This window comes from Podarcis vaucheri (genome assembly GCF_965113315.1).
Source record: "Podarcis vaucheri genome assembly, chromosome: 6".
Lineage (NCBI taxonomy): Eukaryota > Metazoa > Chordata > Lepidosauria > Squamata > Lacertidae > Podarcis > Podarcis vaucheri.
The window spans coordinates 104,715,120-104,730,016 of record NC_138764.1 but is presented as its reverse complement, the minus strand read 5'-3'; the positions used below and the strand labels follow the sequence as shown (position 1 = coordinate 104,730,016).

At 47.4% G+C, this 14,897-nt stretch overlaps 1 protein-coding gene and 1 long non-coding RNA gene across 2 annotated transcripts in view; both read right to left on the bottom strand.

The window, feature by feature from the left end:
- Positions 1-11,919, bottom strand: part of TM9SF4 (transmembrane 9 superfamily member 4) — a 33,817-nt gene extending 21,898 nt beyond the window's left edge. Inside the window, exons 1-3 of the mRNA XM_082226051.1 lie at positions 11,795-11,919; positions 2,363-2,476; positions 394-493 (exon numbers count right to left, since the gene is read on the bottom strand). Coding sequence (XP_082082177.1) covers positions 394-493; positions 2,363-2,476; positions 11,795-11,815 — 235 coding nt within the window. The 5' untranslated portion in view covers positions 11,816-11,919. The remainder of the gene's footprint in view (positions 1-393; positions 494-2,362; positions 2,477-11,794) is intronic.
- LOC309534413 overlaps positions 1-14,897 on the bottom strand; it is a 97,075-nt gene that overhangs the window by 53,669 nt on the left and 28,509 nt on the right. The gene's annotated exons all lie outside the window — the stretch shown is intronic.

Here is a 14,897-nt window from a genome sequence, read left to right as displayed (position 1 = left end):
GAACTAAGGGGCGGTGGCCCAAAACAGTTTGGGAACCACTGGAATATACCATCCGTGTTATAGGGAGGACCATGTGCTTACTTTATTCTTCTTTACCAGGCAATCTGGGTGGAACTGGCACCTCATCCCTCCCTTTAGAAACTACCAGTTTCCCTAGAGAGATCCACACAAGGAGAGTGAAAGAGCATCAGCCCAAATGAATAACTGGTTGCCCATTGCATTCTAGACTACAGGCAATAGTAAAGCAAGGGGAGACTGCAATATGCTGGAGCCGGGGCCTTGGGAAAAGGGCTGGAATGGGTGCCCCCACTTCATGTACACAGTGCACGGATCATGCAGTCAACCACAGACACCAAAGTACGCAAAGGAAAGTGGAGGACTCTGTGCCCTTACCTAGATTTTCAGCTTTATATGTGACTGTCTGAGGATGGCAGAAAGGTAAGGAGTAATATTCATAAGGTAGCTGTGTTCGTGAACTGGTGAGCTTCACAGCCTGGAAAAACAAGGGGATTATCAGATTCATTGTTCCAGCTCTACCGAGAGGGAAGGAAGTTCCCTAGTTTCCACCTTTACAACTGGACCAATGCCCCTCTACCCCTTCCACGGAGATAAATTATGTAACACAGAGGAAACATACAAGACAGGATATGGCCATTGAGACAGGGCTTGGCCGCGTAAAAATGTTTTTATGCTCTGCAGGACTTGCCAAACCTTGCTGGCATCGGTGTGGAAGCTTACATGGCAAGATAAAGCCCACAGCTTTAGTAAAAAAAACAAAAACAAAGAGGCCACGGAAGGTTTGAGCCTATGTCTGACCCACCCCCAAGAGGCTGCAAACAACCCCAGAACCATGTATTAATGTTCTTGGAGAACTTAACTTCCTGTAGTACTTGATCCTACCCCTCAAAAATGCTGAAGCACAGACAGAGGAAACCACTGTGGTTTTCAGCTTGTTATAGCTGCAAGGAAAACATTACGGGAATGGAACCTACAATTCTTTAAAAGGATTCACAGGGCATTCAGCATTTCTACAACACTTTAGAACAGACTTCAACATTTTCAGGTTTGGGATGCAGTTTTATTGCAACATGATTCCCAATTTTTATTTTTTTAAAGTAAATGTCCCTTTGCCCTTTCCCCTTGCACTCTCTCTTTTGCCAGGCATATCTACACAGACCTACGCTTTAGAGGAAGGGAAATCGGCATGGTGGCCCTTTGGATGTTGTGGGACTCCAATTCCCCATTAGCCCCAACCACCATGGCGAATGGTCAGGGGTGATGGGAGTCGACTCTCCCCTGATCAGCTGTACCCTCACACCACACACAGGCTTGGGGGATCGGACCCTGCAGCACCACAAAGAGACTTAAAGGCCCACATGCACCCGTGGGTGCCATGTTAGCAGCTCATGTTGTAGGGCGTGGGAGATGTATTCCTCTCATTAATGTCCGAAAGCCACAGCTCAAGAAAATGTTCCTTGCGAATGCTGTCACTACTTTGCAAAGAGCTCTCAGCTCCTTCAAGGCTCCCACCAGCGTTCACAAATGGCCCAACCGAACTGCCAAATATTGCCGGCTGATCATGTATTGTTTGATCGTGGTCATAGGTATCTTTTCTCCTTACAATTCCATTAGCGAGCCCTTTCCTAAGGGCAGCTTGCTCGCTAGCCCTACGGCAGCTGGGGCCAACTTAGATGCACAGCAGACGCTTCTCCTGCCGGCTAGAGCTACAAGCATCTCCAAACTGGAAGGCAGCCCTCACTCATTAGATGGCATCAAGCCAGTCTCACAGACACTCAGCCCAACGCGAGAGCAGGAGGATGTTATGAGACACACCACACTGGGCGACTTTGGGAGGAAGGCCAGGATATAAATGTAATAAAAATAAAATAATAAGTAATAATAAACCTATGTATTCCACTCTGAGCTCTTATGGGGGAAGGAAAGTACAAAATGTTTAACGTAATAAATCATCCTTTTTTAAAAGGGCATTAATACTGTTTCGCAAATATAGCTAACTAATGGTTTTCCAGGCTGGCATAAGTACCACTGTTAATTATTATTTCACACACACACACACACACTTGGTGTGCGTACAGTCATACCTTGGTTTACAGCCGCTTCAGATTGCGTTTTTTTCAGGTTGTGGACCGCCAAAAGCTGGAAGTACCGGAACGGGTTACTTCCGGGTTTCGGCGGTCAGGCATGCGCAGAAGCGCTAAATCGTACTTTGCGCATGCACAGAAGCGCCAAATCGCAACCCGTGCATGCACAGACACGGGTTGCGAGCGTGCATCCCGCACAGATCACATTCGCAACCCAAGCGTCCACTGTATTCAAATGGTCAACCACATCACCAACCTACCTTTATTTCTACAGGATCCTTTTGGTGAAAGTTGATGGGTGCCACCCCCGGCACGTAGAAGCTGCTCACCCCATGGCACAAGAGCAGTAGCACCACTGGACACGTGAGCTTCTCCTGCAACGAGAAAGGAGATTTTGTCTCCATAGCCAAAGGCATTCAGGGAGATGCAAGCAATTCCCAACACTGGTTGGCTGTTTGTTTGCTTTTAAGTCTGAACACAAACCTGAGCCACAAAGCTGGCTCAGTAATTTTGGGCAAATCCGCAAGAACTGCAGAAGTCGCAGACAGAGGGGAAACCAAGAGTGATACCTAATCTATTTGCTGCCACTAAAACCCCGAAAGACTTGTTTCTTTAAAAGAAAGAGGGAATTCTAGCTGAGAAACAGAGACCAATCATGAGGCCTCACGCAGAAGGCAACAAATCTAAGCCTGGACCCTGTCTTACTGGAGACAGAAAACTTTCCATTCTCGAGGAAAGAGAAATCCTTAAGAAATGCAGGGTATCGAAGTCAGTGCGTAGCTCTCTCATCCACCACTACTCTCTCTGCCTTCTTTACAATAAGAATGCAACTCTCGAGTTTAGGGGGGCAGCAATCCAGTCCACCCATTTCAACATCCTTTATTTATTCAAATTATACATTCATCCATCATTAAAATCACTAAAATTCTCTAGTTTACAAGACAAAAAGCAAGTAGTATTTAAAAGTACAGTAACTGAAAAAAGATCAGTAAAAAATTTGAACAAAACATATTTTCAGCTCAGCTGCAAAGCATACTCGAGGACCAAGAACGCAGTTTGTTTTAAAATGGGTTTGTTTTAAAATGCCTAGGCAATAAAAAAATGCTGAAAAGACCATGCAGAGGGCACCAGGTGAGCCTCTCTGGGTAGGCTATTCCATAAGTGGGGTGCCACCACTGAGAAGGCCTCCTCTCTAGGATCCACTTGCTGAACGTCCCCTGACAACAGCAAGTCCCGTATCTCATGTGTTGGGCAACCAGCTGAGGTTCGGGAGAAATGGCCTCGTGGGCCTAAGCAGGCCTTTAGGGTGGAGATTACCCACTGTTGCCTTAAAGCTCCTTCCCCAAGTATTTTCTCTCTCATACACACTTGCGGAATGACTATTACTTATAACTGTGAGCTAAGAAGAGGAGTGGAAGAACCATGTGATTTTGTGTCATTGGACTACAGCATTTCACATACACACTTTCCAACATTTTGTTCACCCACTTGCAGGCTCAAATGGTACAGCAGGCTTTCCCAACCTCGGCCCTCCAGAGGTTTTGGCCTACAACTCCCATGATCCCTAACTAGCAGGACCAGTGGTCAGGGATGACAGGAATTGTAGTCTCAACACATCTGGAGGGCAGAGATTGAGGAAGCCTGTGGTACAGCAACAAATCCATCACATAGATCAACATCTCAAACTACAGACTTTAAAGCAAGGTAGACGAAACCAAGGGCCACATTCCCCTGTGGGCAACTTTCAAGGGTCTATGAGATAGGGTGGGCTCTTGCCTTCGTACAGTTGGCTAGATTCCAGCCACACTAAAGTTAGAAGCTTCTGGGCGCACAAACATCTCACCTGCCACCATCCAGGCAAGCAAGAGGTATCATCACAGGTCCAGCTGAAGGGTCTCATCCGGAGAAAGGGTTTGTGGCCTACAAGTCCACTAAGGCCTTTGTTTCCAACTCCTGCTTCTAAGTGACACACCACCAACCCATTCTTACAAAAGTCAATTTCTTCACAATTTCAACTCCAGGATGACTAGGAGAGAAGAGGACCCAGATGACTGATCTAGTAACTAATTCCTCTAATACGCGGGTGTCAAACACAAGGCCCGCGGGCCGAATCCGGCCCGCCAGACCTCGTCATGTGGCCCGTGTAGCCGCCGCCGGCCGCCAGCCTTCACCTTTTATTCTCACTTTTTTTTTTGACACAAGAAAGCCACCTCTTCAGCGCATGCGTGGCAGCCTACAAGCCAGAGAATTTGTTTTTCTGTAAAAAGAATCTCCATGTATCCGACCGTCGTGGAGGTGCTAGGACCCTGGCGGTCTGCTTTTTGTTGCTGCGTTCGCACTCCCTTGGCTGATTTTGCAGCGCCCGTGTTCGTCCTCACCCCTGTTCCGCTCTTCCAGGCACAGCAACCCTCCCTTAAAAAAGCTCAACCGGTTTGGCATACATAACCTAAAAAAACCTCATGGGTTTCTTTTCTTAAGTAATGGGCGACTGTCCCCTCTCTCTTTCTCAGCCCTCTCCCACCTCTCCACATCTCCCTGCTTAACTATTTCCTGCCTCACTTTAAATCTTTTCTCACGTGGAAAGACACCTTTGGGAAGCGATTTTGCCCTTTCGGCTCCTTTCACCTGGAATTATAGTACAGTATTGTAGAGTTGGAAGGGCCCATTTTGAGGATCCTCTACAATTTATACTAGAGGATAAATTGTACAATAATTGTACATTTGAATATCTACTTGCCATTATTCTGACTATGTTTCTGCTTTCAGAGCTAGTTATTACTTACATTATTACAAAAAACAGTAATAATTGAATGCAGTGACAATAATTTATGATAATAAAGAGTGGACACATAGTCCTACAGATACAACCGGCCCTTTGAGGGTGACCAAACTGCTGATGCAGCCCCCGATGAATTTGAGTTTGACACCCCTGCTCTAATACAAAGAAGGCAAAGTTGACATGTATCCATAAACAACATGACTCATATCTTCAGACATTGCACTAGAGAACGGTTGCTCAGCTACCCCCATAGATCTTGACACAAGTGAGCCCAAGATATTGGCCACCCCATCCAGATGGAATAATGGGGAAAACTGTGGAAACAAGACGTAAGATTCACTGCCTGTTATACAATAAGAGAAAATCTCATGAAGATGGTGTACAGGTGGTACATGACTCCCACTAAACTAGCTAAGATCTATAAATTAAAATCTAACACTTGCTGGAGATGCAATATGGTAGAAGGAACGATGTATCATGTATAGTGGGGATGTGAAAAAACTAAAAAATTCTGGAGTAGTATACATGTAGAATGGAAAAAGATGTTCCAAACATCATTTGAAAAAAAACCAGAAGCATTTCTATTAGGCATCTTATCAATAGATAACCCTAACGACAAGAAAAAAAATGTTTTTATATGCCACAGCTGCTGCCAGAATGCTAATAGCTAAAAATTGGAAAGGGGACATAGTCCCATCAAAAGCGGATTGGCAAAATAAGGTATGTGAATTCGTAAAACTGGCCAGAATGACAGCAGCTATTAGATATCAATCAAATCAGAAATTTAGGAAAGAATGGGAATGTGTGGAAGAATATGTGACAAAACGTTGCTCTGAAACAAAACCACTGATATGCATTGATTACATTTCGTAAAGCTAAAATATGGATAGATGTTTTATGGATAAAAATAAAAACAATATTCACAACACAAGAGAAATTTAAGTAGAAGAAGCTGTAATGTGGTGGAGGGAAGTCACAAGGATAAGAAAAAGGAATACATACACACACGGTATTGAAAACAGTTATAATTTGAATGTATTGTAAAGAGTGTTAAAAATGTGCAACTGAATGAAACTAAATAGAAAAGTAATTAAAGACATCTTGACACATCAAGTGGTGCACTGTGCACACGCACACGCACACGCACACACAGTCTTGAAAAGCAGCAGAGGATAGACAGCAACTCCTGTCCAAAACTTTAGAAACCATAACCAAGCAGGAGTAGCAAAATACTCTTTTTACAAAACACACTGGCAGCCACTTCTATAAATCAACTACAACCGTAACTGAGAAGGGCAGCAGCTTAGTGGTAAAGCACTGGCCTTGTGTGCAGAAGATGCCTGGTTCAATTCTCAGCATCTTCAGGTAGGGCTGGGAATAGTTCCCTGGAGAACCACTGCCAGTCAGTGTAGGAAATATTGAGCTAGATGAACCAGCAGTCTGACTCCGTTTCCTGTGTTCTTCTTATGTTCCTAACCAACCAGCGTATCTATTACCAGGGTCAGCAACCTTTCTAGGCCACACTTGGGTGGTTGAACAAGTGTCAGAATTAAGGAGCTTTTCAGCAAGTGTGAGAAACAGCTGCATTTGAAGCAGAAGTAAGCTCTTGCTTAAGTCACATTCATTCAACAGAATGTGAAGCAAAGTTGCTCACTGATTGTGTCCAATGTAAATGCATGGCTCAAAACAAAAACAGGGTTCAAAAATTCTATATATTAAAAAAAACTGAAGACAATGGGGAGGCAGGGGAACAGCAGTGGAAGCAAGACAACAGAGGTGTCTTGTTTTACGAATAACTCCCTAAAAGTCTCAACCATATATAGCATTTTTAGGCTATGTGCCTAAAAAATAAAATAAACCCGCCCTTCTCCAAAACCAGGGCAGTTAAAAACTATGCAAACATCACAACTCAAGAAGCTAATGTAACTAGGTAAGAAAATTTGAGGGTGTGGTAGGGAAGGAAGAGACGAGACTCAGGTCTCAAAGTACAGTGGCACCTCGGGTTACATACGCTTCAGGTTACATACGCTTCAGGTTACACACTCCGCTAACCCAGAAATAGTGCTTCAGGTTAAGAACTTTGCTTCAAGATAAGAACAGAAATCGAGTTCCGGCAGCACGGCGGCAGCAGGAGGCCCCATTAGCTAAAGTGATGCTTCAGGTTAACAATAGTTTCAGGTTAAGAACGGACCTCCGGAACGAATTAAGTACTTAACTGTACCACTGTACCGAGTTAGAATAATATAATTTCAGAGTTGGGAGAAGCCTCAAAGGGCATCTAGTCCAACTCCTGGCCCAGTACAAAAAATATTGCATCTACAGCCTCGCTGACTGATGCCCAGCCTCTGTTTACATTTCCAGGAAGAGAGACCCACACCTACCCAAAGGTTCCACTGCCAAACAGTTTTTACTGTTTCATTTAACCTATATCTGCTTCCTCACAGTTTCCACATATTGTCCTGCTCTCTGAAGCAAAGGCAATCCTAGGCATGTTTACTGAGATGTAAGTTCCATGGGGCTTTCTAAACCGTTGCGAGAACTGATGCACAGAATCTCCCTTGGCAATTTCTCCTTGTGCTCACCTCCTCATACCAAGTTCACAAAAGCTGGACACCAGTAAGCATTGTGCGGAGGAGGTGGGCAGAGGTAACTTAATGAAGCTGGCAGGAGATTCAGGGCAGATAAAAGAGTGCCCTTTCACACTATGCATAGTTAATTTATAGCATCTGCTGTCACAAGGTGAGGAGATGGTCACAAGATCCTGGCTGGACTGGACTGGCTGCCAATTGTTTTCCAGGCCCAACTAAAAGTGTTGGTTTTGACCTATAAAGCCTTAAACGGCTCAGGACAGCAATACCTCATGGACCGCCTCTCACAATATGAACCAACTTGGACCCTGAGCTCATCTAGTGAGCTCACCTCACTAGGGAGGGAAATGTCGTCGCGCCATTCCTTGGTGTGTGGAGTGCCGCAGGGCGCAATTCTCTCCCCGATGCTTTTTAACATCTTTATGCGCCCCCTTGCCCAGATTATCCGGAGCTTTGGGCTGGGCTGTCACCAATATGCTGATGACACTCAGCTGTATCTGCTGATGGATGGCCACACCGACTCGGCCCCGGACACACTGACCAGATGCTTGGAGGCTATGGCTGGATGGTTTCGTGGGAGCCGACTGAAACTAAATCCTTCGAAGACAGAGGTCCTTTGGCTGGGTCGGGATAGTATGGGGATGAGGGACCAACTCCCTTCTCTTGCGGGGGCCCAATTAGTGCCATTGCCTTCCATTAAGAGTTTGGGTTTGACGCCTCCCTTTCCATGAAGGTGCAGGTTACAGCAACAGCCAAGGCGACATTTTTCCACCTTCGAAGCATCAAGCAGTTGGTCCCTTACCTTTCCCGCCCCAACCTGGCCACAGTGATCCATGCGACGGTCATCTCCAGGCTTGACTACTGTAATTCGCTCCATGCGGGGCTGCCCTTGAAGCTGACCCAGAAACTCCAGAGGGTGCAGAATGCTGCAGCGAGGCTCCTCAAGGGGTCTCTGCCATGGGAGCATATTCACCCAGTGCTTTTCAAACTGCACTGGCTCCCGGTAGAGTACAGGGTCAGATTTAAGGTGCTGCTTTTGATGTTTAAAGGCCTTCACGGCCTAGGACCCTTGTACCTATGGGACCGCCTCTCCCGGTATGCCCCACGGAGAGCCTCAAGGTCCATAAATAGCAACACCCTAGTGGCCCAGGCCCTAAGGAAGTTAGATTGGCTTCAACCAGAGCCAGGGCCTTTTCAACTCTGGCTCCGGCCTGGTGGAACGCTCTGCCTCATGAGACCAGGGCCCTGCAGGATCTGATTTCTTTCCGCAGGGCCTGTAAGACAGAGTTGTTCCGCCTGGCCTTTGGCTTGGAGCCAATTTGATTCCCTCCCTCTCTTTCTTTTTTCCTTTCCTTCTCCTCCTGCAATGAGGCTAAATTTTAATATTTCAATATTTCAATACTTTAATGTTGTATTTTAATTTTGTTTTTAAGCTGTAATCATTCAACTTGTTTTTATTATTGCTTGTAAGCCACTCTGAGCCCGGCCTTGGCTGGGGAGGGCGGGGTATAAATAAAAATTATTATTGTTGTTGTTGTTATTATTATTATTATCTTATAATAATAATAAATAATAATAATAAATTTTATTTATATCCCGCCCTCCCCAGCCGAAGCCGGGCTCAGGGCGGCTAACAACAATCAAATAATCAGTCAAATAGTCACACAATCTAAAAATATTCCATTATAAAAATTAATTAAATCAAATTGATGGCAACCAATTAAGCAAAATTCTGTGCAGGTTGCCAGAGGAGGGAGTCAGGCTGCGCCCTGACCAAAGGCCTGGTGGAACAACTCTGTCTTGCAGGCCCTGCGGAAGGATGTCAGGTCCCGCAGGGCCCTAGTCTCTTGTGACAGAGCATTCCACCAGTTTGGAGCCGCAGCCGAGAAGGCCCTGGCTCTAGTTGAGGCCAGCCTAACCCCTCTGAGGCCTGGGACCTTGAGGATGTTATTATTTGCAGACCGTAGGTTTCTCTGTGGGGCATACCAGGAGAGGCGGTCCCGTAGGTACGAGGGTCCTAGGCACTTTGGCTGATTAACCATTCTATGGCCTTTTAAATGTGTTTGTGAGAGTGGGCTTGTCACTTTTGTTTGCTTTTGCTTTATTATGTATTTTGTGTTCTCATTTTTTATTTTTATGTTGTGAATCGCCTGGTGATCTTCAGACGAAGCGCAGTATAGAAATTCAATAAATAACAAAAATAATAATGAATAATTTGGATGGCTTCAAAAGTGAATTAGGCATGTTCATGGAAATGGATAGATCGATCAACCAACCAGGAAACTTCATGTTCCAAGCAAATATATCACTGAGCTGCTGTCTTTCCCAAAGTATATGGCCAGCCTGTGCCGTGAAAAGGGTACTGGAGCAGATGGACTTCTGGCCTTGCATTAATAGGAATAAGGCCTCTCCTCCTCCTTCCCACAGAGATAATCCTCTGTAGAAAGGGGATGAGATAAGAACTCTCTATACCTTCTCACATCATCACTGAGTATCATCCTCCTTGCAGAAACAACATGTTCTGCAAGTTAAGAGTACAGAAGACAAGCATCAGCACTAGAAAAACTGTGACACAAAACTGTTTGCCTTTAGACAAACCTTGAGATCATCCTTGAGATCATCAAGTGACCACAAGGTGCCCTGCCCAACAAAATTCCACTGCCGTGACTGAGCCCGTTAAGCTGCTCCAGCCTGTGTGATTCTTATCAAGTTTATGGCAGAGCTTTGGTGTGCAGTGCACCGAAACTCACTGCTTCTGGTTGTTAGCATACAGAAAAGGAAGTGATGCTACTCTCTGCCTCCAGGCGTGTTGCAAGAAAGTTCTGAATGCAAACACAAGGTTGACAAAGGACACAAACTTTGTCTCAGGCTGTGCAAGGAGTCCCTGCAACATGGGATCCAGAACACAATCTTGATTCAGAGCAAATTCACCAGTAATTTTCCTCGAGACAGGAACACAATCTCAGGTCGGTCACTCACCCCCAACAACTTCCTGAAAGCTGGACCACAGCTGTCTAAACACAGCAGGAGTCCTTGAAAATGGCAACCTCTTTAGAGGCACTACAGCAGGGGTCAGCAAACTTTTTCAGCAAGGGGCCGGTCCACTGTCCCTCAGACCTTGTGGGGGGCCAGACTATATTATGAAAAAAATAATAATGAATGAATTCCTATGCCCCACAAGTCAGGGGTGCATTTTAAATAAAAGGGCACATGCTACTCATGTACAAACACACTCATTCCCAGACCGTCCGCGGGCCAGATTTAGCAGGCGATCGGGCCGGATCCAGCCCCCGGAGCTTAGTTTGCCTACCCATTGACAACAGCATCATTCCTGGCCCAATCTGGCTGTGTAAAACAAGAGCTCTATGGGGAATGTGAGATTAGAGACTGGAATCCGGTTGCACACAGAACACAGTGAACCAGCAAGGCATGTTACGAAATACAGCTATCAAGGATGGGAAAAATAATGTCCCATCAGTAGCTGACATGTGGTTCCAGTTGCAATTTCCACCTTTTCGGCTATTTTGAGTCTGTTAGTGCCACCAGCACTGATTGATATACCGCTTTTCAGGCAGACCTCACAAAACAGGTGACAAAGCATTGCTACCCATCGTTTTTGAAACAGTTGCAACAGAATATCATTTCGAATTATTACGCCTTTTTTTTTGCATTGCTTGGATGAATTCATTGCCACTGGCTTCATTCGTATGCTACCGTGTTTGACGTTACAGAGATCGCAATGTCTTGCTGGTTTTTCAACTCACCAAGACCATCTAACGCAATTCAGTAAGGTCTCGGGATCGCGATGCGGGAGCAACAAAAAGCGGACGCGCCGTTGTCGCCTGTCGCCGAACCGCGGGGCTGGGAGGGACCCCGAGGGTCATCCAGCCCACCCCCTGCAAGGAAGGGACGCAAACTGCCGAGGCGAGTCCCCAGGGCTTGCTGCTCGTCGGGTGGCCCAAAGCGAGAGCAGCAACAGCCGGGGACGCCTCTGCCGGGCTCCCTCCCGGCCTCGTGTCTCCCGGGGAGACTTTCGGAGGGAGCGCCCGGCGCTGTACGCGGCCTTCGCCGGCTACTCCGGGGGTTGGGTGAGGGGTTTCTCTGGGGTGCGCGTGTCACCTCAGGAGGGTCCCGTCAGGCGCGCCAACGAGGCCCCCTCATCTCCACCCCCACGCCCCCTCCCCACCGCCCCCCTCCGAAAAGGGCCGGGGAGGGGTCTGGGCCCGCCATGCGAAGCGACCCCCGCCCCGGAAAGGGGCCCTCGGAGCCCCCGGCGGCCGCGAGACAGCGCGAAGGGAAGGAGGCTCCCCGGCCTCCCCACTCACCAGCACCCCAGACGCCGCCATCTTGCATCCACGTGTCGGCGCCGACGTCAGCGGAAGCGGCTCGCGGTTGGCCGAGGCGGCTCGTCGCCATGGAGACGGAAGCAGGCCGTCGCCGCTGAGGGGAAGGGCCCGCCGCCTTCCGCTTCTGCCCGGCGGAGTCGCTCTCTCCCGCTCGCCCCGCTGGAAAAGGCGGGGAGCCTCCGCGAAAGGAACGTCAGCTCGCGAGAACAGTTTAGCCGTGGGGGGTTTTTTTTGTTGCTGAGAGGGAGGAAATAAGCGCGCCTCCTTTCCGCGTCTCCATTTTGGGTATTGGCAGAACGGCTACTTACCCTCTCCTCGCCATCTTTACTAGGGGCAAGGGAGGGGGGGAAATAAGTGAGGCAGCCATCTTTTCGTGGGTAAGATGACCGGGACGTCATCTTTAGTGCTGGCAAACGCCCTCTGGTTAGAGCGTGGAGCGTCATTGGCTTGCTGAAGGTGTTTTACCCCACCGTGACCTTACGCGTCGAAGCATAGTCGCCGCCATCTTTGCTAAGGGCGGCAGGTGTCTTTGGGGCGCCGTTTCTCCCGAAGGATGCTCGACTCAGTTGAAAGAACATTAGTTCCTTGATCTTAAAGCCACGTTCCCTGGGCACTTCAGACGCCATGTGCAATTATTGTTAGGTGTGTTGCAGGAATTTATGTATAGGTTGGGGGGGGGTTGCCCCTCCAGCAGATATCCTGCACATGCAGCCCACTACCAAAATCAGCACAAACGCTTTTGTGATTTTTTTGTGATTTGTCCCCACAAAACACTTCATCGCAGTTTCTTCCTATCTATTCAAAGGGCCTCTGCTGCATGATACCAGATGTTGGAATTCACTGATAAATGTATCTCTGTACTGGCTCACAGGGTAAAACTTCAGAAATGCATATAGACATGTGAGCGCAGCTACTCAGCAGCCCCTCTGCCTGAGGGATAATCCCTGGCATCCTGATACCTGAGTGCCAGACAGGTAGCCATTCCAGAAAGAACAAACCCAGATGAAGACAAAAGGGTGTCATTAACTTGGCTGGGAAACAGGGAAATGTAAATATCTCTTTTGTTCCACTTGATGGGTGTTTGGTGGAGGGCAAGGGGAACCATGGGGCAGGGTCCAGGATGCTCAGATTCTTGCCACCAGACCTCCCCTTTCATGATGTAACCGTGATGTATAAGTGATGTAGTTTGGGGGGGTGTAACTTGGGGATTAGCAGCTAATGACAGTTTGGGGGCTCCCATCTCGTTCCACCTTGTGGCAGGTGGGAGTCCTGTTGCAACAATCTTCAATAAAGACCAAGCCTACTGGCTGCTGTTTTGTGCTGGTATTCCTGGCTGGTGTCCTTGTTTTTTTGTCCAAGGGAGCCCTCAGATTTCTCCATTAACAGGAGTGACAGCAGTTCACTGGGAAAGCGTCAGAGAACTCCAAGCATCTAGATCTCTAAGCAATTATTATTTTATTTATTGAATTTAGGTACCGAGGGGACGCGGGTGGCGCTGTGGGCTAAAGCCTCAACGCCTAGGGCTTGCCGATCGAAAGGTCGGCGGTTCGAATCCCCGCGGCGGGGTGCGCTCCCGCTGCTCGGTCCCAGCGCCTGCCCACCTAGCAGTTCGAAAGCACCCCCGGGGGCAAGTAGATAAATAGGTACCGCTTACCAGCGGGAAGGTAAACGGCGTTCCGTGTGCGGCTCTGGCTCGCCAGAGCAGCGTTGTCACGCTGGCCACGTGACCCGGAAGTGTCCCCGGACAGCGCTGGCCCCCGGCCAATAGATGTGAGATGGGCGCACAAACCCCAGAGTCTGTCAAGACTGGCCCGTTCGGGCAGGGGTACCTTTACCTTTACCTTTACCGCCCTATACCTGGAGGTTTCAGGGCAGTTCACAGAACAATATCAAAATATAAAACCACAAAATATATACTTAAAATAAAAACAACCCAATAACCCCCCCAACCCCCATATTTTAAAAGGGCATAGGGTATATGCATAGCTGCTGACCTGCTCTTTAAGGGGGAGGACAACCTGATCTAGTATATGTATGACACCCTTTGCTGTCTTTTAGTGTTATGCTGGACATTGCTCATAGTTGTGTGGAATCTATAGTATTTTAAGGCCTGAAAACCTTTAGAAAAAGTAAGTGGGTGTCCTATTGACATTAAGGATTGTCAGGGCTGCAGTTCCTTAAAGAGAATTGTAGGCACATTTACATGGGGGTGTATCCCACATTGAACGCAGTGAGTTGCTTCTGATCATATGGACATGGGATCCAACTTTAGTTAGATCCTGCCAATATAGTTTTAAACCAGCTTCTGTTACCGGAAAAATCCGAGGGCTCCCTTGGACAAAAAGTAAAGACACCAACCAGAGTAAATTGGAGCAAATCAGCAGCCTGTAGGCTTGGTCTTTATTGAACTGTTGCAACAGGGTGCTCCCCTCACTTGCAGGAGAGAGGAAAGGACACAGAAAAATGGTCTGCAAGGCCTTATAAAAACTTTTGAAATTCCCACCCTGTAGATCAAGACCACCCCCAGAAACATCATACATACATCACAGAAAGGAGGGGTTGAGGGAGGGGTGGTGGTGGTAACCTGAGTGTCCTGTCACCTGGCTGGTTCCTCCTTTCCCCCTCCCCATGAATACTTTCCAGGTGACAGAGGGGAGTTTGCAGTTTCCTGCCCCCTGAGGGGGAATCCAATCACTGTTCTTTTGTTATAGTCTGTGTTGAATCCACTCGTGTATGCAGTCCGTTGTGTTGTTGATGGTCTTCTGTCTGAGACCATCAGGGTTGGCATAGCAACTGGGCAGGGCTCCTGTGTATGTACTGGTATGCTCAAGGATTATGGCTGCCCTGTATCAAACCTTCCCCATTTTGTAGTCCTTCCTTCATGGAGTAAAATAAAAGTGGAATGGTGCCGATCCGATGTATGGTTGATTTTCTATGAATTTATAACAGAAGTGTAGTGTATGTAGTGTGTGAGTGTGAGTGTGTGTGAAGTTTGTACAAACTGAATGATTGGGGGGGGGGTTCCTGCTACACTTCCAAATGCACTGTTCCAAAATTATCACAGCCCGTGTCCAAATCACAC